The 22,467-nt window shown below is 41.8% G+C and overlaps 1 protein-coding gene and 1 long non-coding RNA gene across 7 annotated transcripts in view; one reads left to right on the top strand and one right to left on the bottom strand.

Moving 5' to 3' along the window:
- Positions 1–1,727: 1,727 nt before the first annotated feature.
- LOC140734797 (uncharacterized) lies at positions 1,728–20,838 on the bottom strand. Of its 2 annotated transcripts, none has more exons than XR_012100624.1 (3): positions 20,723–20,838; positions 6,697–6,821; positions 1,728–1,891 (listed from the first exon to the last, which is right to left on the bottom strand). It is a non-coding gene; the product is annotated as an uncharacterized lncRNA (long non-coding RNA). The 2 variants fall into 2 exon arrangements; XR_012100623.1 differs by having other exon boundaries at positions 1,728–2,051.
- The window catches only part of arfgap2 (ADP-ribosylation factor GTPase activating protein 2), a 61,074-nt gene continuing 59,375 nt past the window's right edge, over positions 20,769–22,467 (top strand). For all 5 annotated transcript variants that reach the window (XM_073059321.1, XM_073059322.1, XM_073059323.1 and 2 more), the window contains exon 1: positions 20,769–20,988. In XM_073059321.1, the coding sequence (XP_072915422.1) occupies positions 20,920–20,988 (69 nt within the window). In that variant the 5' untranslated portion in view covers positions 20,769–20,919. The remainder of the gene's footprint in view (positions 20,989–22,467) is intronic.

The following is a 22,467-nucleotide window of genomic DNA, read 5'->3' on the forward strand; positions in this document are numbered from 1 at the left end:
GTGGAATTTCTGCCACATGTGGCTGTGGAGGCCAGGTCATTGGGTGTAATTAAGGCAGAGGTTCTTAGGTTCTTGATTGGACATGGCATCAAAGGTTACGGGGAGAAAGCCAGGAACTGGGGTTGAGGAGGAGTGGAGAAAGGATGGTGGAGCAGACTCGATGGGCCAGATGACCTAATTCTGCTCCTATGTCTTATGATCATGGCCTTTTAATCGCAATGTCAGTCAATCTGTATTGATGATGTAACCTCTATTTTATTTAGTGATACAGCATGGAACAGGCCTTTCTGGCCCTTTGAGTCACAGTGCCCCTTCAACTCCCTGACAAATCTGATTAACCGATTAATCATGGGATAATCTACAATGACCATTTATCTTACTGTTTTAACATCTTTGGACTGTGGGAGGAAACTGGAGCACCAAGGTAAAACCCATGTATTCCACAGGGAGGACATACAGAAGCTCCTTACAGAGCAGCTCCAGAATTGAACTCCGAACTCCAGAACTCCCCGAGCTGTAATCAAGTCGCGCTAACTGCTACACTACCGTGATACCCAGATATTGTCACAGTAGTCAAGGTGAGCATCTGCAATCTGGTTTGAAAATGGAGAGTGGTGATGCCGTGGTGAGATGGTAGTTGAGGAACTGAATGCTGAAGATGGTGGATGGGGTGCCAGTTAAGCACATTGTTGTCCTGAATGGTGTTAAAATATTTGAGTGGTGTTGAAACTGCATTTACGGCCTGGTTACTGACATCCACCATCATGAAGTGCTTGGAGAGTCTGGTCTGGTCAAGGCACACATTAACTCCAGCCTCCCAGACAACCTCAATCCATTGCAATTCACCTACTGCAGATGCCATCTCCATGGCCCAATGCTAATTTCTGGAATATCTGGACCATAAAGGCACCTACATTGGATTATTGTTTATCCTCCTCCAACACTAAATTCCAACTAAACTTGTAATTAAACTCCTCAAGCTGGAACTCAGCACCTCCCCTTGTGACTGGATTCTTGATGTCCTGGCAAATAAGCTACAGTCAGTAAGGATAGACAGCGATACTTATGCCATGATTATCCTCCATACTAGTGCTCCACAATGTTGTGTCTTCAACCACTACACTACTCCCTATTGCGTTAGATTCTGCTCTAACTCCAACTACAAATTTGCAGATTGACACTCAAGTAATGATGAGTGAGGCTACGTCCACACTAGACCGGATAAATCCATAACTGAAGCTTTTTCTCTTCATTTTGACCCTCTGTCTACACTGAAGCGGTGTTTTCCTCCCCTGAAAATGGAGCTTTTCTAAAACGCCCTCCAGAGTGTGTAAATTTGAAAACGCTGATTGGGCAGAGTAGTGTGGATGGGGTAACCGGAGATTTTTAAAAATGCTGTCATGACGTGCCAGAACAGATGGTGGCGGCAGCACGGCATTTCATTGTTTTCTTGAACGCAACCCCCACACAACCTAACAATTTCAAGACAGACAGCAATGAGACTGAAGCCAGAAGAATTAGAAATGTACTCACCAAACACTTTGACCCATAACTTACTGAATAAATAAGTATACTCACTTTGCCCTGTTTTCTGTCCTTGCTTGTATGAAGGTGGTTTACCTATTTATGCAAGTACTTCTCTGACAATAGATGTGTAACAGCCTAATGTAGCATTGTATGGAAATACAAGATAACAGAGACATGTTTTATACATTTAACAAGGTGTTTTATTAATGCAACAGAGTAAGTCAGTTTTTCAATGTTCGTCGTCAGCCGGGTCATACTATCCGTGAATTCCTTGCCGGTTGCCTCGATATGCTCCAGTATTTGTTTTTTTTAGTTTTAAGTCCTCCTGCATGAGAACCAACAGCTGTCCGTCATTTAAGTTTTCCTAGGAAACACAAAATACACTGCAGATGCTGTTGTCAAATCAACACGTACAAACAAGCTGGATGAACTCAGCAGGTCGGGCAGCATCTGTTGAAATGAGCAGTCAACGTTTCGGGCCGAGACCCTTTGATCTGATAAAGGATTTCTCGTGAAGAAATGATCTGTATGGATGACATGCAAAACTAAGTTTTCCACTGTACCTCAATAGATGCGACAATAATAAAACTACTTTTCCAAAGTTTCAGGCAGACCAAAAGGCATTTTTCACTGGACTGGTGATTTTCCATCAGCAGGTACTGTTTGTATGCTAGGGAACAGCTTGTAGAACACAGGTCTCAATCACATTGCAGCACCTTAGATGGCAACATGTGGTAAGGTAGAGACAACGTTGTGAAAATCTTGGGGAAAAAATTGATCTGCATAGATAATTTTTATGTGTAAAAATGGCTTGACATAATTTTATGGGTTTAAATCTCAAAGGAATTCAAAGAGGCAAAGTAGGAAGGAGATGATAGAAATGTAATAAGTAAAATACAGGGTAAAAAAGTCAGGCAGCAAAGTATAGAAACATATTAAAATTACAGAAGTAGGCATTATATTTGAATGCATAGACATGAGAGCCTCCGATGCTGGAAATCTAGAGCAACCCACACAAAATGTAGATAAACTAAAAGTACAACTAGAAAGGATTGGGCAAGATCTACTTGTCATTACTGAGACCTGCTGCAGGTTGAGTAAAGCTGGAAAGTAAGTATTCTAGGGTATGTAGGAAGGACAATAAAGAGAAAGGGGTGGTGTAGCTCATAAAGAAAGGAGTTCAGTGCTGAAATGAGAAATAATCTTGACAGATCGCGATGCAGAACTAGCATCAATTTGGGTCAAGCTAAGAAATGATAAGGCGCAGGGGAAAAAATGGTGTAAATCATTTATTTGCAGCCAAAAAATAAACAGTGAGCTGTTGGATGTACATTAGAAAAAAAGAAAATTAATTATGGTGAATAGGCAAACTTTCAAATAGAGAAGAATAATTTATAATAATTAATAAAGCAAATGATGGAGAAATTAAACAATTGTTTAGCAATTGTTTTTTCAAGTAAGACACAAAATCTGACAAATGTATATTTGAATATCAAAACTATAAAAACGGACTCTTGGGAGCCATTGGTCAAACCAAAAAGCATTACCCTGCAGTTTGAAAAGTGATAAATCCTAAGGACTGAGTGATTTACATCCTAGAATTTGGAAAGAGGTGGCTATAGAGATAGTAGGTACACTGTTTGTTATCTAGCATAATGACTATATATTGATTTGCAGGTAGTAACTGTGACCCTCACTATTAAATGTAATACATGTAATGTGTTGGAGGAACTCAGCAGGTCAGGCAGCATCTATGGGTGGGAATAAACAGTTGACATTTCAGGCCAAGACCCTTCATCAGGTCTATTCATCACCCTCACTACTGAGAAAGGATGGAGTTAGAAAGATTTCCTGACCTATTGGTTTAATGTCAGTGCTAGAAAAAATGCTGGAATCTTTATGAATTACGCAATAACAGGACACCTTGAAAAGAAGAAAAGGACAGAGTAGATTCAGCATGGATTTATGAAAGAGGAGTCATATTGAACAAATCTGCTGGAGTTCTTTGAGAATTTAACAAGCAGAATAGATGAGGAGAATGGAGGAGCTGGATTTTTTGGGAAGATTTCAATAAAGTGCCTCAGAGAAGATTGGTCAACAAGGTTAGAGCATATGGAGACAAGACATTGCATATGGAATGGGCAACAACACATAGTCTGCTGGAGGAACTCAGCCAATCATGCAGCATTGATGGAACAAAAGAAATTATTCACATTTTGGGTTAACACCCTGCAGAGAGTGGCCAGCATAGAGAAAAGAAGGGGAGTGGCAAAAAAGGACTGAGATGAATTGTGGACTGAACAGGGGCGGAAGATGACAGGTAGGGATGCTGAGCAGAGGTGGAGTTGGGAGACCGGCAGGTGAATGATGGAGATAGACAGAGAGAGGAAAAAGAAAAAAAATAGAAGCAGCTGTAGAGAGGGGAGTGTAGAGCAATGTGGAAGAGCCCACATCGAGAACACTGAATGAAGTAAACAAGGTTGGAGGAGATGCATGTGAATATGGAATTGGGAGTATTGAGACTGCCGGTCTGAGCCACATAGAAGCAATTATTGGGAGATTCTATTTCTCCTCTCTCCACAGTGAACAATGCTTTATATTTTTTAAACATGAAGACAACAATAAGTGCTTAACTACAGATCTAATGCATATAATGAGATACATAACTTTAACATTTTGAATGTTGAGAAGTAACTTCTACATAACAGCATGGTTACAATGGGAGCACATCATAACCAGCAGAACCCTTTGAATATTGAAATACTGGGACTGAGCCAAGAGCTTCTGAGCACAAACTTCAGATACCCAAACTACATGTATACCCTTTTGTTATGAGGATAAGGGGTTACTGCCTGGATATACAAACATTAAATGACAACGCATGTCTTGAACTGTGCATTAACTGGTAGGGACATGCTGTTAGGAATGTGTTAATACATGGGATGGTCACTTAATGGCTCTCCTGATCTCATCAAAAATTCAAAGAGCATAACTTAATCAGAATATTCATCTGTTGTAATTTAAATGAGAAAGGATCAGAATGTTCCTTACCCAACAGCGGTTTTTGATGACCATAAAGAGTCTGTGAAAGCTATACTGTGAAGAGGTATTTCCTACAAAATCTTTATATGCCATCTACACTCTGGCCACTGTACTACGTACCTCCTGCACCTGATGAAGAGGCCACTGAGTGCTAGTTCATGGTCTCCTGCTGCTGTAGCTCATCCACTTCAAGGTTTAACATGTGTATTCAGATATGCACTTTTTCACACATTGTTGTAATGAACAGCTATTTCAGTCACCGTCACCTTGAACCTGTCTTCTCTGACATCTCTCATTAACAAGGCCAGAGAACTGCCACTCACTGGATGGTTTGTTTTTGCTTTTCGCACCATCCCCTGTAGGTGTTGTGTGTGAAAATCCCAGGGTGTCAGCAGTTTCTGAGACACCAACAATCATTCCACAATCAAAGTCACTTAGGACATATTTCTTCCTCATTCTGATGTACGGTCTGAAAAACAACTGAACCTCTTGACCATGACTGCATATTTTTATACATTGAGTTGCTGCCACATGATTGACTGATTAGATATTTACATTAACAATCATGTGTACAGGTGTACCTGATAAAGTGGCCACTGAGTGTATATTATTTCATTATTCCCGACTAACCTTTGCAGAGGAATATGCAGACAAGAAAGGACAACAACAGTTGGATCATATTCTGGCTGGCAAGTTTTGACTGGTGGATGTTAAACTAAGGCTATACCTTCTGGAGTCCAGAAAAATGAAGAGATCTCTTCAACATGTACAAAACTCATAGAAGATTTCACAGGGGAGAGACCGTTTCACCGAACAGACTGGGAGATCATTTCACTGAACACCTACGCTCTGTCCGCCAGAGAAAACAGGATCTCCCAGTGGCCACACATTTTAATTCCACGTCCCATTCTGATATGTCTATCCATGGTCTCCTCTACTGTCAAGATGAAGCCACACTTAGGTTGGAGGAACAACACCTTATATTCCGTCTGGGTAGCCTCCAACCTGATGGCATGAACATTCATTTCTCTAACTTCCATTAATGCCCCTCCTCCCCTTCTTATCCTATCCATAATTTATATATTTATTTATTATTCCCTCCCCTTTTCTTTCTTTGTCCCTCTCACAATCACTCCTTGTCTGTCTTCCATCTCCCTCTGGTGCTCCTCTCCCCCTTTCTTTCTCCCTAGGCCTCCCGTCCCATGATCCTTTCCCTTCTCCAGCTCTGTATCCCTTTTGCCAATCACCTTTCCAGCTCTTAGCTTTATCCCTCCCCCTCCGGTCTTCTCCCATCATTTCAGATCTCCCCCTCCCCCTCCCACTTTCAAATCTCTTCTTTCAGTTAGTCCTGACGAAGGGTCTTGGCCCGAAACGTTGACAGTGCTTCTTCCTATAGATGTTGCCTGGCCTGCTGCGTTCCACCAGCACCTGTTGCTCACAGGGGAGATGTAGGAATATTTCCCCTGGCGTCGGAGTTTTGGATGAGGGAGGGCAGTTTCAGAACAAGGTGCAAATTGTTTAAGGCTGAGAGGAAGAGATTATTTCTTTCAGAGAGTGGTAAATCTTAGGAATTGTTTACCCCAGAGGGCTCAGTCATTTTGTTCAATCAACACAGATGGATGTTTTGGGGATAGATCAGCCATGATCTTAATTAAAGACAAAACTGGCTAAAAAAAAGGCTGGCTGGTCTACTTGTTTTTGTTATGCACCTATGCAAATAAACTTCAGTATCTGGGTTGTATAAGAGCAGAAGTAAAACTGGAATTACCAGTTTCCCAAGTGTTACATTGTATTCTACATAAAACTATTGATAAACTTCACAAACAAGAGAAAATCTGCGGATGCTGGAAACCCAAGCAACACACACAAAATGTCCTGCCAAGGGGTCTCGGCCCAGAACATTGACTGTACTTTTTTCCATAGATGCTGCCTGGCCTGTGTGTTGCTGTTGATAAACTTGTTGGAATTTTAAATTTTAAACTGACCACATTCAAGGGAACAGACATAGAACTAAATTTGACAAGAGTGACAAGACAAAACACGGAACTGGGCAGAGGAATGGGAACAAGCTCTTCTGCCTACCATTCTGTGTCAACCACAATGCAAATTAAATTAATTCCAGGATACCTGCAGTTGGACTGTATCCTTCTATTCATTCTGTTCTGTTCATGTGCCTGTCTAAATGCTTCTTAAATGTTGCAATCGTATCTGCTTCCATCTCCCCTAGCATCTTGTTCTAGGTACAGGATACTCTGTGTAAAAAAAAAGTGTCACTCAAATCTCCTTTAAACTTTCCCCCTAAAACCTTAAAGTTTATGCCCTCTAATATGTGACATTTAACTGCACTCAATAAACTTTTCTCAGTTGTCAACAACCTTGTAATAAGATACCCAGAAGCAGTTGTCATCATTGCCAGTGACTTCAAATAGACAATTTCAAGAGTGTGATAACTCCTGTGCCGCCAGGGGCCCGTACACCCTCAACCATTGCTAAACAGCCATCAAAGATGCCTACCAAATCATCAACCACCCACCCTTTGGTAAACCAAAGGAGTTGAATGACTTCAGACCAGTTGCCTTGACGTCGCACGTGATGAAGACCATGGAGCGGCTGATAATACAGAATCTGAGGCCACAAACCAGGCACGCCCAGGATCCTCTTCAGGTTGCGTATAAGGAGAAGGTGGGAGTGGAGGATGCTATCACGTATTTGCTGCACAAATCACTCTCTCACCTAGAGGGGGTCAGTTGTGCTGTGAGGATTACATTCCTTGACTTCTCTAGTGCCTTTAACACCATCCAGCCCAAGATCTTAAGGCACAAACTAACAGAGATGGGAGTAGACTCTCACATGGTGGATTGGATAGTGGACTACTTGACAGATAGACCTCAGTATGTGTGGTTGGGAGACTATAGGTCTGACACGGTGGTCAGCAGCACAGGGGCGCCGCAGGGAACCGTACTCTCTCCGGTCCTGTTCACCCTGTACACATCAGACTTCCAATATAACTCGGAGTCCTGCCATGTGCAGAAGTTCGCTGATGACACGGCCATAGTGGGGTGTGTCAGGAATGGACAGGAGGAGGAGTATAGGAAACTGATACAGGACTTTGTGATATGGTGCAACTCAAACTACCTGCGTCTCAATATCACCAAGACCAAGGAGATGGTGGTGGACTTTAGGAGATCTAGGCCTCATATGGAGCCAGTGATCATTAATGGAGAATGTGTGGAGCAGGTTAAGACCTACAAGTATCTGGGAGTACAGTTAGACGAGAAGCTAGACTGGACTGCCAACACAGATGCCTTGTGCAGGAAGGCACAGAGTCGACTGTACTTCCTAAGAAGGTTGGCGTCATTCAATGTCTGTAGTGAGATGCTGAAGATGTTCTATAGGTCAGTTGTGGAGAGCGCCCTCTTCTTTGTGGTGGCGTGTTGGGGAGGAAGCATTAAGAAGAGGGACGCCTCACGTCTTAATAAGCTGGTAAGGAAGGCGGGCTCTGTCGTGGGCAAAGTACTGGAGAGTTTAACATCGGTAGTTGAGCGAAGGGCGCTGAGTAGGCTACGGTCAATTATGGATAACTCTGAACATCCTCTACATAGCACCATCCAGAGACAGAGAAGCAGTTTCAGCGACAGGTTACTATCGATGCAATGCTCCTCAGACAGGATGAAGAGGTCAATACTCCCCAATGCCATTAGGCTTTACAATTCTACCGCCAGGACTTAAGAACTTTTTAAAAGCTATTATTAATGCTTTTTGAGATAGTGATTTAGATGCATATCATATTTTTTACTGAGTTAAGTATTGTATGTAATTAGTTTGGCTACAACATGTGTATGGGACATTGGAAAAAAGTTGAATTTCCCCATGGGGATGAATAAAGTATCTATCTATCTATCTATCACACCATTGGACTGTGTTCCTGATTCCTGCACACAAACAGAAACTGAAATGGGAGGTTCCAAACAGAAAATTGTAATGAGGCTGGTCTGAAGAAATAGATGAGCCAGTGCATGACTGCTTTGAGTCAGTAGACTGGTCCATGTTCAAAGACTCAGCTGCCAGACCAGATGAGTATGGCATTACCATCATAGACTTCATTAGCAAGTCTGTTCAGGACTGTGTGCCAAAGAGGACAAACAGGGTTTTTTCAAACCAGGATCCATGGTTGAACAGGGAGATCCACTTTCTTCTGAAGTGTCGGTCTGCAGCATTCGAATTAAGTGGCCCTGACCTTTATAAGAAATTATCTCTGCAAAGCTTCAAAGATGCTAAGAAAGGGTCCAAAATTGAGTCTCAGTTCAGCCAAGCCGTCAGCTGCGGCAGGGCTACATACTATACCAGGTTACAAAAAAAGCCCGGCAAAAATTGGCAACAACAGCATATTCCTTCCAATGAGCTTACCACATTCTTTACATGTTTCGAACAGAAGGGAACAGGTATCTCATTCCCCCCACCCCAACCTGACAGCCTCCAATACACTTCAAGTCAAGTCAAGTCAACTTTTATTGTCATTTCGACCATAACTGTTGGTACAGTACTTAGTAAAAATGAGACAATGTTTTTCAGGACCATGGTGTTAGATAACACAGTACAAAAACTAGACTGAACTACGTAATATAAAAAAAACACAGAGAAAGCTACATTAGACTACAGACCTACACTGGACTGCATAAAGTGCACAAAAACAGTGCAGGCATTACAATAAATAATAAACAGGACAGTAGGGCAAGGTGTCAGTCCAGGCTTCGGGTATTGAGGAGTCTGATAGCTTGGGGGAAGAAACTGTTACCATCACGGATGTAAGATCAGGTTGGTGAACCAGGCCTAGATGCTGTCCCTGGCCACATTCTTAGATCCTGTGCAAATCATTTGGCAGGGGCATTTACAGACATTTTTAACCTTTCCCTGCTTCAGGCTGTGATTCCCTCCTGCTTTAAGAAGGTCACTATCATCCCAGTATCCAAGAAAAATAAGATAACGTGCCTTAATGACTACTGCCCAGTGGCTCTAACATCAACCATCATGAAGTGCTTCAAGAGACTGATCATGATGTACATCAACTTCAGCTTTTCAAACAACCTCAACCCCTGCAATTTGCTTGTCTACAGTGGAAGCCATGCCCACACCTCCACGGCCCTATGCATCTGAACAATAAAGACACCTGCATCAGACTATTGTTCTATTTTTAATACTATTATTCCAAGAAAGCTCAACACTGAACTCAGGACCCTGGAGTTAATGCCTCCCTTTGCAATTGGATCTTTTATTTTTCTGACCAACAGACCATTACCTTCATTCTTTTAAACACTGGTGATCTCCAATAATGATGAGTCAGGGTACAGGAATTAGATAGAGAAATTTGTTGTTTCACTGCAACAACCTTTCCCTCAATGTCAACAAGAGTCAAGACGGTGCCTAGCTGTGATGTCATGGCTCAGACTTAGCTGTTTTTTTCCAAGTTCATAGCAATGGACTTGGGACAGTGTGGGAGTTAAAGATAAGCATAGGGTTTAGGGACATAGATGAGGGAGAGTTAGAGATTGAGGTAGTAAATGAAAAGTCAGGGCAACACACACAAAATGCTGGAGGCACTATCTCTGGAAAAGAGTAAGCAGTCGACGCTTCGGGCTGAGACCCTTCTTCAGGACTGCAAGAGCCAGTGTTCAGAGTTCAGGTCAAAGTGCTCTGCAGTCGGAGGTCAGAAATCCCAGAGATCAGGTCAGAAGGTGCTGAGGAGACCAGCGATCCCCAGGTTAGTGAATCCTGGGTTGGAGGTTCATGTGAATCCAGGGGTTGAGACCTTAAGGTCTGATTCATGATCAGTGAGTCCTGGGTCAAGGCCAAACTGTCAAATTCATGATCAGCGAGTCCTGGGTCAAGGCCCAAATGTCAAATGCATGATCAGTGAGTCCTGGGTCAAGGCCCAAATGTCAAATGCATGATCAGCAAGTCCTGGGTCAAGGCCCAAATGTCAAATGCATGATCAGCGAGTCCTGGGTCAAGGCCCAAATGTCAAATGCATGATCAGCGAGTCCTGGGTCAAGGCCCAAATGTCAAATTCATGATCAGTGAGTCTTGGGTCAAGGCCCAAATGTCAAATTCATGATCAGCAAGTCCTGGGTCAAGGCACAAATGTCAAATGCATGATCAGCGAGTCCTGGGGTCGATACCCAGAAGCTGATGAAGTCCAGAGAGTAAAGCTAAAGGTTAAAGACCAAAGTCAGCAAGTCCAGAGGTAGATACTCAAAAGTCAAAGCCCCAAGGTTGGCTTGTCTGGAGGTCAGAGGTCTGATGTCTGCCAGTTTGCAAGTCTGGGCCAGGGATTGAAGGTTGGAAGCCAGATGTCTGAGAGTCTGGCACAAAGGATGGGAGGCTCAGAAATGGTCTGTCTGTGTGATGAATCATGGCCTGAACCATCAATAGCTTACTCTTTTCCATTGATACTGCCTGGGCTGCTGAGTTCCACCAGCATTTTGTGTGTGCTGCTTTGAATTTCCAGCATCTGCAGATTTTCTCATGTTTGTGTGCTTGAGTGAGTGGGAGGGTGTCAAAGGAGTTTGGTTTGCTGTTGCTGTTCTGCCTATGTTGTGTTGTGCTGTGGACATGTTATATTAGTGCCGGAATGTGTGGCAACACTTGCAGGCTGCCCTCAGCACATCTTGGTTGTTAACATAAATGACTCATTTCATTGTGTATTTCGATGTACATGTGATAAATCTGAATCAAAATCTGAACTTGAGTTGGTCATTGACTTCAGGAAAGAGGGAAGTGTGGTGCACATTGCTCCTGTCTGCATCAACAGTGTTGGGGTTGAGAGGGTTAAGAGCTTCGAGTTCCTAGGTATGAACATCACTCTCCTGGTCCAACCATGTTGATGTCATGGCCAAGAAAGCTCACCAAGGCCTCTATTTGGCATGTCCCTATTCACTCTTGTCAATTTATATCAACATACCATAGAAAGCATTCTGCCTGGATGCCTAACAGTTTGGTATGGCAACTGTTCTGCACGTGACGGGAAGAAGCTACAGAGAGTTGTGGACACAACTTAGCACATCACAGGAATCAGCTTCACCTCTATGGACTGTCTATACTTCTCACTGCCTCATTAAAGACCCCAATGGTTTTTTTTTGGTTTTTTTGGTTCGTAGGGTTTTTTCCTCTTAGTAGGGGTACTTTTTTTTCTTTAAAAAAATATTCTTAATACTTTATTTTTTCTTCTTATTATTGATATATTGCTTAGCTTTGTTAATCAGTTATTTGCTAATTTAATTCTTCATTGTACATAATGGTATATTGACTTGATTACCTTAATGTATTTTTTGTTGATCTTCAATAATAATTAATAAAAAAGATTTTAAAAATGAAAATGAAAGACCCCACCCACACCAGGCATCTCTTCTCCCATCTCCCATCAGGCAGAAGAAATATAAGGCTGAAGGACAACTTCTAACCCACTGTTATCAGACTTTTCAACAGACCTCTTTACCATCTGTACGATAAAATGGACTCATAGCCTCACAATTAACCTTGTTATCATCTTGCACTTTATTGTTTACCTGCACTGCAATTTTTCAGAAGCTTTTACACTTTATTCAGAATTCAGAGTAAATTTAATATCCAAGTACATATATGTCACCATATACTACCCTGAAATTCAATTTCTTGTGGTCATTTATAGTAAATACAAAGAAACACAATGGAATCAACAAAAAACTATACACAATGATAGACAAACAACCAATATGCAAAATATAAAAACCTATGCAAATACGAAAAGAAAAACAAATAAAAATAATAATAAAAAAAGTAAAAAAATAGTATTGAGAACATTAGCTGTAGCGTACTTGAAAGTGAGTCCATAGGTTGTGAAATCATTTCAGTGTTGCGGTGAGTGCAGTTATCCACTGTGGTTGAGGAGCTTTATGGTTGAAAGGTAATAACTGTTCCTGAACCTTGTAGCATGGGACCTAAGGCTCCCGTACCTCCTTCCCAATAGCAGCAACAAGAAGAGAGCATGGCCTAGATAGTGGGGGCTCCTCAATGATAGATGATGTATTGCTATTGTCGTAATTTTGCTGGAAAATAAGGCTGGTGAGGTAGTAATGGAGAACAGAGAAATGGTGGATGAACAGAATAAGTATTTTGTGTCAGTCTTCACTGTGGAAGACACCAGCAGCATGCCAGAAACTCTGCAGTGTCAAGGGGAAGAACTGAGTGTAGTCTGTATTACCGGAGAAAATGCTTAGAAAGCTGAAAGGTCTGAAGATAGATAAGTGGGCTGGACCTGGTGGGCTACACCTCAGGGTTCTGAAAGAGGTTGCTGAAGAGATTATGCAAGCATTATGAGTGTTCTTTCAAGAACACTAGATTCTGGAATGGTTCCAGAGGACTGAAAAACAGCAAAAGTCACTCCATTCTTTAAGAAGGGAGGGAGGCAAATACAAGAAGTTATAGTTAGCCTGATTTCTGTGGTTGGCAAGATATTAGAGTCCATTATTATGGATGAGTTTTCAGGGTACTTAGAGGCACATGATAAAATAGGCCAAAGTCAGCATGGTTTCCTTAAGGGGAAATCTTGCCTGACAGATCTGTTGCAATCCTTTAAGGAAATAACAGGCAGGACAGACAAATGAGAGTCGGTAGATATTGCTTACTTGGATTTTCAGAAGGCTTTTGTCAAGGTGCCGCGCATGAGGCTGGTAAACATAATAAGAACCCATGGTATTACAGGAAAGATTCAATGTTAGCATTAATTTCTAGAGGACTAAGATTTAAAAACACAGATTTAAAACTGAACCTTTATAAGGCAATGGTTAGAATCAGAATCAGGTTTATTTTCACCGACATGTGTCATGAAATCTGCATTTGGAGTATTGTGAGCAGCTCTGGGCCCCATATCTAAGAAAGGATATGCTGGCATTGAAGAGGAACCAGAAAATGTATACAAAAATGATTCTGATAATGGAAGGGTACAGGCCTGTACTAGCTGGAATTTAGCGAAATGAAGGGAGATTTTATTGAAACCTATTGAATATTGAAGGAGCATGGAGAGAATGTTTCCAAAAGTGGGAGAATCTAACATTGCCTCATAATATAAGGTCACTCCTTTATTAGAGATTAGGAAGAATTTATTTAGCCAAAGAGGGGTGAATCTGTGGAGTGGATTGCCATAGATGGCTGTGGAAGCCAAGTCATTGGGTATATTTAAATAGGAGGTTAATAAGTTCTTGATAAGTATGGGCAGCAAAGGTTACAGGGAGATGCAGAAAATCTGCCCTGGTTGAAAGGTGGAGCAGGCTCAATGGGCCATTTGGCTTAAGTTTGCTATGTCTCATGATAAAGATGTGATCTGTATAAACAATATTTTTTAAGAAGATTAGTTTTTCACTGTATCTTGGTATAATAGTAAATCAGTAAATCAATACATTTCCATCATGGGAAAAAGACTTTATCTACCTTATCTATGCCTCTCATAATCTTATAAATTTCTTGCAGGTCATTTCACAGCCTCTGTTGTTCCAGAGAAAACAATCCCAGTTTGTCCAATCTCAGAATCAGAATCAGGTTTATTATCACCGGCACATGTCGTGAAATTTGTTAACTTAGCAGCAGCAGTTCAATGCAATACATAATATAGAAGAGAAAAACAAAATATAATAATAAGTAAATCACTTACGGTATACGTATATTGAATAGATTAAAAATCATGAGAATAACAGAGATAATATATATTAAAAAACTGAGGTAGTGTCCAAGGGTTCAATGACAATTTAGGAATCGGATGGCAGAGGGGAAGAAGCTGTTCCTGAATCGCTGTTTGTGCCTTCAGGCTTCTGTACCTCCTACCTGATGGTAACAGTGAGAAAGGGGCATGCCCTGGGTGCTGGAGGTCTTTAATAATAGACGCTGCCTTTCTGAGACACTGCTCCTTGAAGATGTCCTGGGTACTTTGTAGGCTAGTGCCCAAGATGGAGCGGACTACAACCCTCTGCAGCTTCTTTTGGTCCTGAGCAGTAGCCCCCACCACCCATACTAGACTGTGATGCAGCCTGTCAGAATGCTCTCCATGATACATCTATAGATGTTTTTGAGTGCATTTGTTGACATACCAAATTCCTTCAAACTCCTAATGAAGTATAGTCGCTGTCTTGCCTTCTTTATAACTACATCGATATGTTGGGACCAGGTTAGATCCTCAGAGATCTTGACACCCAGGAATTTGAAACTGCTCACTCTCTCCACTTTTGATCCCTCTATGAGGATTGGTATGTGTTCCTTCGTCTTACCTTTCCTGAAGTCCACAATCAGTTCTTTCGTCTTACTGACATTGAGTCCCAGGTTATTGCTGAGACACCGCTCCACTAGTTGGCATATCTCACTCCTGTATGCCCTCTCGTCACCATCTGAGATTCTACCAACAATGGTTGTATCATCAGCAAATTTATATGGAGCAAAGAGGATGTGCTGGAGCTTTTGGAAAGCATCAAGTTGGATAAGTCACCGGGACCGGATGAGATGTACCCTAGGCTACTGTGGGAGGCGAGGGAGGAGATTGCTGAGCCTCTGGCGATTATCTTTGCTTCATCAATGGGGATGAGAGAGGTTTCAGAGGATTGGAGGGTTGCAGATGTTGTTTCTTTATTCAAGAAAGGGAGTAGAGATAGCCCAGGAAATTATAGACCAGTGAGTCTTACCTCAGTGGTTGGTAAGTTGATGGAGAAGATCCTGAGAGGCAGGATTTATGAACATTTGGAGAGGTATAATAAGATTAGGAATAGTCAGCATGGCTTTGTCAAGGGCAGGTCATGCCTTATGAGCCTGATTGAATTTTTGGAGGATGTGAATGAACACATTGATGAAGGAAGAGCAGCGGATGTAGTGTATATGAATTTCAGCAAGGCATTTGATAAGGTACCCCATGCAAGGCTTATTGGGAAAGTAAGGAGGCATGGAATCCAAGGGAACATTGCTTTGTGGATCCAGAACTGGCTTGCCCACAGAAGGCAAAGAGTGGTTGCAGACGGGTCATATTCTGCATGGAGGTCGGTCACCAGTGGTGTGCCTCAGGGATCTGTTCTGGGAGAATATAGCATTAATGGTAAGACTCTTGCAGTGTGGAGGATTAGAGGGATCTTGAGGTCTGAGTCCATAGGACGCTCAAAGCAGCTGCGCAGGTTGTCTCTGTGGTTAAGAAAGCATATGGTATATTGGCCTTCATCAATCGTGGAATTGAATTTAGGAGCCGAAATGTAATGTTGCAGCTATATAGGACCCTGGTCAGACCCCACTTGGAGTACTGTGCTCAGTTCTGGTCGCCTCACTACAGGAAGGACGTGGAAGCTATAGAAAGGGTGCAGAGGAGATTTACAAGGATGTTGTCTGGATTGGGGAGCAGGCCTTATGAGAATAGGTTGAGTGAACTTGGTCTTTTCTCCTTGGAGCAATGGAGGATGAGAGGTGACCTGATAGAGCTGTGTAAGATGATGAGAGGCATTGATTGTGTGGATAGTCAGAGGCTTTTTCCCAGGGCTGAAATGGTTGCCACAAGAGGACACAGGTTTAAGGTGCTGGGGAGAAGGTACAAAGGAGATGTCAGGGAGAAGTTTTTTACTCAGAGAGTGGTGAGTGCGTGGAATGGGCTGCCAGCAACGGTGGTGAAGGTGGATATGATAGGGTCTTTTAAGAGACTTCAGGATAGGTACATGGAGCTTAGAAAAATAGAGGGCTATAGGTAAGCCTAGTAATTTCTAAGATTCAGCACAACTTTGTGGGCCGAAGGGCCTGTACTGTGCTGTAGGTTTTCTATGTTTCTATCTCTCCATATAATCAATACACCCAAATCCAGGAATATCTGATGAACCTCTTATGGACCCTCTCCAAAGCTTTCTCATCATTTCAAAAGTGTGATGACCAGAACTGCACACAATACTGTACTTCAAAAGTGGCTTAACCAACGCTTTATACAGCTGTAACATGGCTTCCCAACTTCTATTCTGAATGTCCCAACCAATGAAGGCAAGTAAGCCCCTTGTCACCTTTACTACCCTATCCACAGGCATTGGAGAATACCTGTAGCTGTAAATTGATTAGGCTGTAGAGGAGAGTGAATAATTATTGCAGGTGAATTTCAGCTTGAATGGAAATGCTTCACTTTATTTTTAGTCCATTTGACCAAATTATCAAGGCTTTCCAAATAATTTATCAGTGACCATTGTTAAAATGTGCAAATATTTTTTTTTGATAATATTAACATTAGACTTTACATGTAGACTTATGATCAAGCAGCCAGCCACCATTCTTAGTCTGGGATCATCCAAATACCTATTTTCAATATGTAAGGTGCAGTGAAGTTGGCACCTTCTGCAGTGCATGATTTCAAAGTGGATGAAGCACAGCATCACAAAAAAAGAGAAAACCTGCAGATGCTGGAAATCCAAGCAACACACACAAAATGCCGGAGGGACTCAGCAAGCCTGGCAGCATCTATGGATAAAAGTACAGTCGACATTCAGCCCGAGACCTATCCTGCCAAAGGGTCTTGTCCCAAAACGTCACCTGTACTTTTTTTTTTGTAATTTATTTTTTTAATTGAAGTTAATCATCAAACAAACATTTCCATAAGATGTATTTCAGACATTGTGCATATATATCATATATGTCACAAATCTCCTCATTGTATTTATCTGAGGTATACACTTATAGAAAAGAGTGGAGAGAAAAAACAAGCAAAAGGAGAAAACTATGTACAAGTAGGGAGTGATCTTTTTTTACAACATATTCATTGATTTGTGAGAATAAAATCAGGCCTATGAGGCATTATGTAGTTAAACCATTTTTCCCAGTATGAATCAAATTGTTCCAGCTTATGATTAACAGATGCTGTTATCTTCTCCATTTTGTAAATGTCCATTGTAATTTCCATCCATGCATTTAAAGTTGGGCTCTCCTGTGATAACCATTTCCTAGCAAGAGTCTTTTTACCAGCCACCAACAGTATATTCATTAAATATTTATCTCTTTTCAACCATTCTTGAGGTATATATTCAAAATATACAGTCTTACTCTCTAAGGGTATTTCACATTTAAAGATGTCTTGTAGGGCATTGTGTATCCCCCTCCAATAGTCTTTGATAATAGGGCAGTCCCAAAAAATATGATAATGATTTGCATTTTGATTTCCACAATTTCTCCAGCAAACAGGGAGGTTACTATCATAATGGGATTTCTGAGAGGGTGTAATAAAATATCTTATCAAGTTTTTCCATCCAAACTCCCTCCATTTTCTGTGAACTGGTACACTTCCATCGATACCTCCATATTATTGTCCATTCTTACCTGTACTTTTTTCTATAGATGCTACCTGGCCTGCTGAGTTCCTCCAGCATTTTGTGTGTGAAGCAGAGCATCACCTTGCTTCTTCTTACTTGGCCACTATTGCATGTGCTTATTGATGTGATGCATCCTCTCAGTGGGTCTCATTACCAATGCACTGAGGAAACCCTGTTTAACTTTTTACCATTGGGAGATGATTCAATTACACCAAAAATGTAATTTAATAGTAACAATATATCTTTGACCTATTTTCTGAGCAGTGTTAAATCTGCTCTTTGTAACTGTTGATTAAATACCATGTGATGCCCTGAAAAAGAAATTTGATCTTGCCTTGTAGTCTGTCTAAGCAAAAAGGGAAAATACACATCCCTGCATTGAGACAGAACCAGAGCATTTAGAACCAAACCAAGAGAAGTTAAAGGTTATTGGTACTGACATTGGTATTGGTCTATTATTATCACATGTATAGAGGTACAGTGAAAGCTTGTCCTGCATACTGTTTACAGCAGATCAAATCATTACGCAGTGCTTTGAGGTAGAACTAGGTAAAGCAATAAGAATGCAGAATAAAGTGTAATAGAGAGCAATAGATTAATTTTGTGAACAGATATCATGCCCAATCATACTAAAGATAGATAGATAGATAGATAGATAGATACTTTATTCATCCCCATTGGGAAATTCAACATTTTTTCCAATGTCCCATACACTTGTTGTAGCAAAACTAATTACATACAATACTTAACTCAGTAAAAATATGATATGCATCTAAATCACTCTCTCAAAAAGCATTAATAATAGCTCTTAAAAAGTTCTTAAGTAGTTTACTTAAATACATTAAATACAATCAACCCCGGCACTTTAACATATCTTACTCCTGGCGGTTGAATTGTAAAGCCTAATGGCATTGGGGAGTATTGACCTCTTCATCCTGTCTGAGGAGCATTGCATCGATAGCAACCTGTCGCTGAAACTGCTTCTCTGTCTCTGGATGGTGCTATGTAGAGGATGTTCAGGGTTTTCCATAATTGACTGTAGCCTACTCAGCGCCCTTCACTCAGCTACCGATGTTATACTCTCCAGTACTTTGCCCACGACAGAGCCCGCCTTCCTTACCAGCTTATTAACACGTGAGGCGTCCCTCTTCTTAATGCTGCCTCCCCAACACGCCACCACAAAGAAGAGGGCGCTCTCCACAACTGACCTATAGAACATCTTCAGCATCTCACTGCAGACATTGAATGACGCCAACCTTCTAAGGAAGTACAGTCGACTCTGTGCCTTCCTGCACAAGGCATCTGTGTTAGCAGTCCAGTCTAGCTTCTCGTCTAACTGTACTCCCAGATACTTGTAGGTCTTAACCTGCTCCACACATTCTCCATTAATGATCACTGGCTCCATATGAGGCCTAGATCTCCTAAAGTCCACCACCATCTCCTTGGTCTTGGTGATATTGAGACACAGGTAGTTTGAGTACAACCTTGCCTTGCCAGTGCCCAAGACCATCAGCTTTACCTACTGATGCTGAGTGATGCCACAACAACAACCTCTTACTCAATGTCAGCAAGACCAAGGAGTTAATTATTGACTTCAAGAGGATGAAATCCGAGGTCCATGAGCCAGTCTTCATCGGGGGATCAGAGGTGCAGAGAGTCAACAACTTTAAATTCCTTGGTGTTATCATTTCATAGGACCTGTCCTGGGCTCCACATGCAAGTACAATAACGAAGAAAGCACAGCAATGCCTCTACTTCCTTCAAAGTTTGTGAAGATTCAGTATAACATCTAAAACGTTGACAAACTTCTATAGATATGTGGTGGAGAGTATATTGGAAACACGTACACCCTTAAATGGAAAATCCTACAAAAAGTAGTGGATATGGCCCAGTTCATTATGGGTAAAGCCATCCCCACCACCGAGCTCATCTACATGAGGAGTTGTTGAAGGAAAGCAGCAGCCATCATCAGGGACCCCTACCACCCCTACCATGCTGCCATTAGGACTCGCACCACCAGGTTTAGGATCAGTTATTACCCCTCAACCACCAGGCTCTTGAATCTGAGGGGATATCTTCACTCAACTTCACTTGCCCCATCACTGAACTGTTCACACAACCTATAGACTCTGTTAATCATGTTCTTGATATTTATTGCTTGCTTAAATCTATTTATTTATTGATTAATCATTTCTTTTTTCTTTTTGTATCTGCACAATTTGTTGTTTCTTGCACACTGGTTGTCTGACCTGTTGGTATGGTTATTGGATTTATTAAGTATGCCCGCAAGAAAATAAATCTCAGGGTTGCAGATGGTGACATATACTGTATGTACTTTGATAATAAATTTATTTTGAACTTTGATTTGACCAGTGACTGGCATTATTTTTGTTTTGAACAACAGATATATTTAGATAATAAAGTACTATTCTAAATGTACATACAGTTTGCTCAGAAATCAGAGCATTTTTATGGCTTTTACAGTTCTTTGATTCATGTGAACAAACATGCGAGACGGGGTAATGGACACGGTAAGGGTAAAAGAAGGAGATGTCCGTGGGGATTGTGGTGTGTTTGTGGACAGTCTGGCTATTCGGCTTGAGAGTGTCCTCGGTGCCAAGCTGCCCATAAATTATCCACTGACTGGATTGTTCCAGTGGACTGTTATTACCCTTCCAACATTATTCTTAACAGTTCATTCAAAACCTTTTGCCAGTGTGCCTTTTGTACCTGGTTCTCTCTGACAGGGTTATTGTCAGAGTCTCTGGCTAGTTCCCCCACCCCCACTCAGAGTCTCTCTGTGGCGTCAGTGTCGCTACCTTAGTGCCTGGTTCTACGCTGTCAGTTCCTGGTTGTGTAGTAGCGTTCTGCCCCCAGTGCCCGGCCGGCTCCCGGCAGTCTCCTGGGACTGGCCTCTGGGCTCTGCCAACGAGGCCGCGCTCCCCTCGCTTCCCCCTCGCCTCGCCTCTGCCGGAAGTGTGACGTTTCCCGGTGCCGCCGCTGGTCTCGCTGCAAGATGTCGAACCCAAGCAAGCAGGATATCAGCTCCATCTTCAAGCGGCTGCGCGCCGTCCCCAGCAACAAGGTGAGAGAGAGGCGGACAGCGGCCGGCCAGGGGCAAAGGCAGCCGGGGCAGCGGCGCCGGGGCCGGCCGCGCCTTGTTTGTTCGGCGAACGCGGCTTCGGAGTCGGGCTGAAGTGACACGTCGCACAGCCAGGCTGGAGAGGGCCTTGAGCGGCCCGAGGGCCGCAGGCCGGCGATTCCAGCCGGTACCCGGGCTGGCTTTCAGATCCCGTCCGTGTCCACTGTTGAGGCAGAGAACTGTGCAATGCGGGTCCCTGCACTCTCTGCTGTCGTACGTTGTGAATTATCAAGGGAGGATATCAGCCAATTTACTTAAACCGTAGTAAATCCTACACGGCTATAAAGTTTGTAGTTAGATTGAACGCGTGTTTTATTTTTAAAATTGACAAAAATAACATATCTCAAAGGGATTTAATATTTGGTTGCCTGCGCTAGCAGATGTTTTCTAACCTGTTACTGTGGTAGTTCACGGAGCTTCTTAGAAATTGTTCCGTCTTGTGATTACTGTTTGCTGTTATCTGCATTACAAGCATTTGTTTGAAATTGCACAGCTTTTAACTTAATTACATATTTAATGACGATCTGAGAGTAATTTTGTTCTGCGAAAGTCCCATATGGAAACTGAATAGCATATTATACACCATTTGCTAATAAATATAAAGATTGTGTACTGTGATAGACGACGGAAATTTTAAATTGTATTAGCTAGGAAACTTTATTTGATAGAATGTAGATTGGAGTTTCATGTCGGTTACTTCTCAGGAGTATAAAATGATTCCCCCCCAAATCGGAAAGCGCAGCATTTTTGAACTTTAGTCAGTTGAAATTAATGGAACATCATACATCTGTTTGTACCAAACATCTGTTTGGTAGAGGGAAATATTTACAAGTGCTCTCACGACGTCAGATGAAAACATGTATTTGGTCTGGGTGCTTTATCTTGTTATGAAAGAAGTCGGTTAAGAAAGGTTACTTGTGTCTTGAAGAGAATGTTTATGTTGTGCTGCATCATTGAACAAGAAAAACAGCTTTGGTTTAAAAAAAATTTTCAAGGAAGCCAAGCTGAACTCAAATAGGTCAGTTTTAATTCACCAAGTATGTTTGAGAAAGGGAATAAGGAATATAGGATTTGCACAGTAAAATGCTAAATCTTGCTAATCAGGGTTAAAATAAAACTTGCTTTTTAACATTTTAACTTGTCAAAACATAATTTCATACAACTGCTACATAGTCAGGTTTTATGATAATGCACTGAATTGGCAAACAGTATATTTATTGCCTTGGACCAGAGTAACAGATGCAGGCTTGAATTCACTCAATTTTGAAATTAGGGTTTGAGGTGTGGTGCAGTTGTGTTTGCTGAAGTTAAGTGTTTCTTAAATGGGAAGGAAAAAAATAGAAAATCACCTTTGCCCTGCAACTGAGTTGGAACAGCATTGGCATGAGATTAATTTGCCTTCGGTATTTAATGGCATATGAC

The sequence above is a fragment of the Hemitrygon akajei genome, chromosome 10 (genome assembly GCF_048418815.1).
Source record: "Hemitrygon akajei chromosome 10, sHemAka1.3, whole genome shotgun sequence".
NCBI lineage: Eukaryota > Metazoa > Chordata > Chondrichthyes > Myliobatiformes > Dasyatidae > Hemitrygon > Hemitrygon akajei.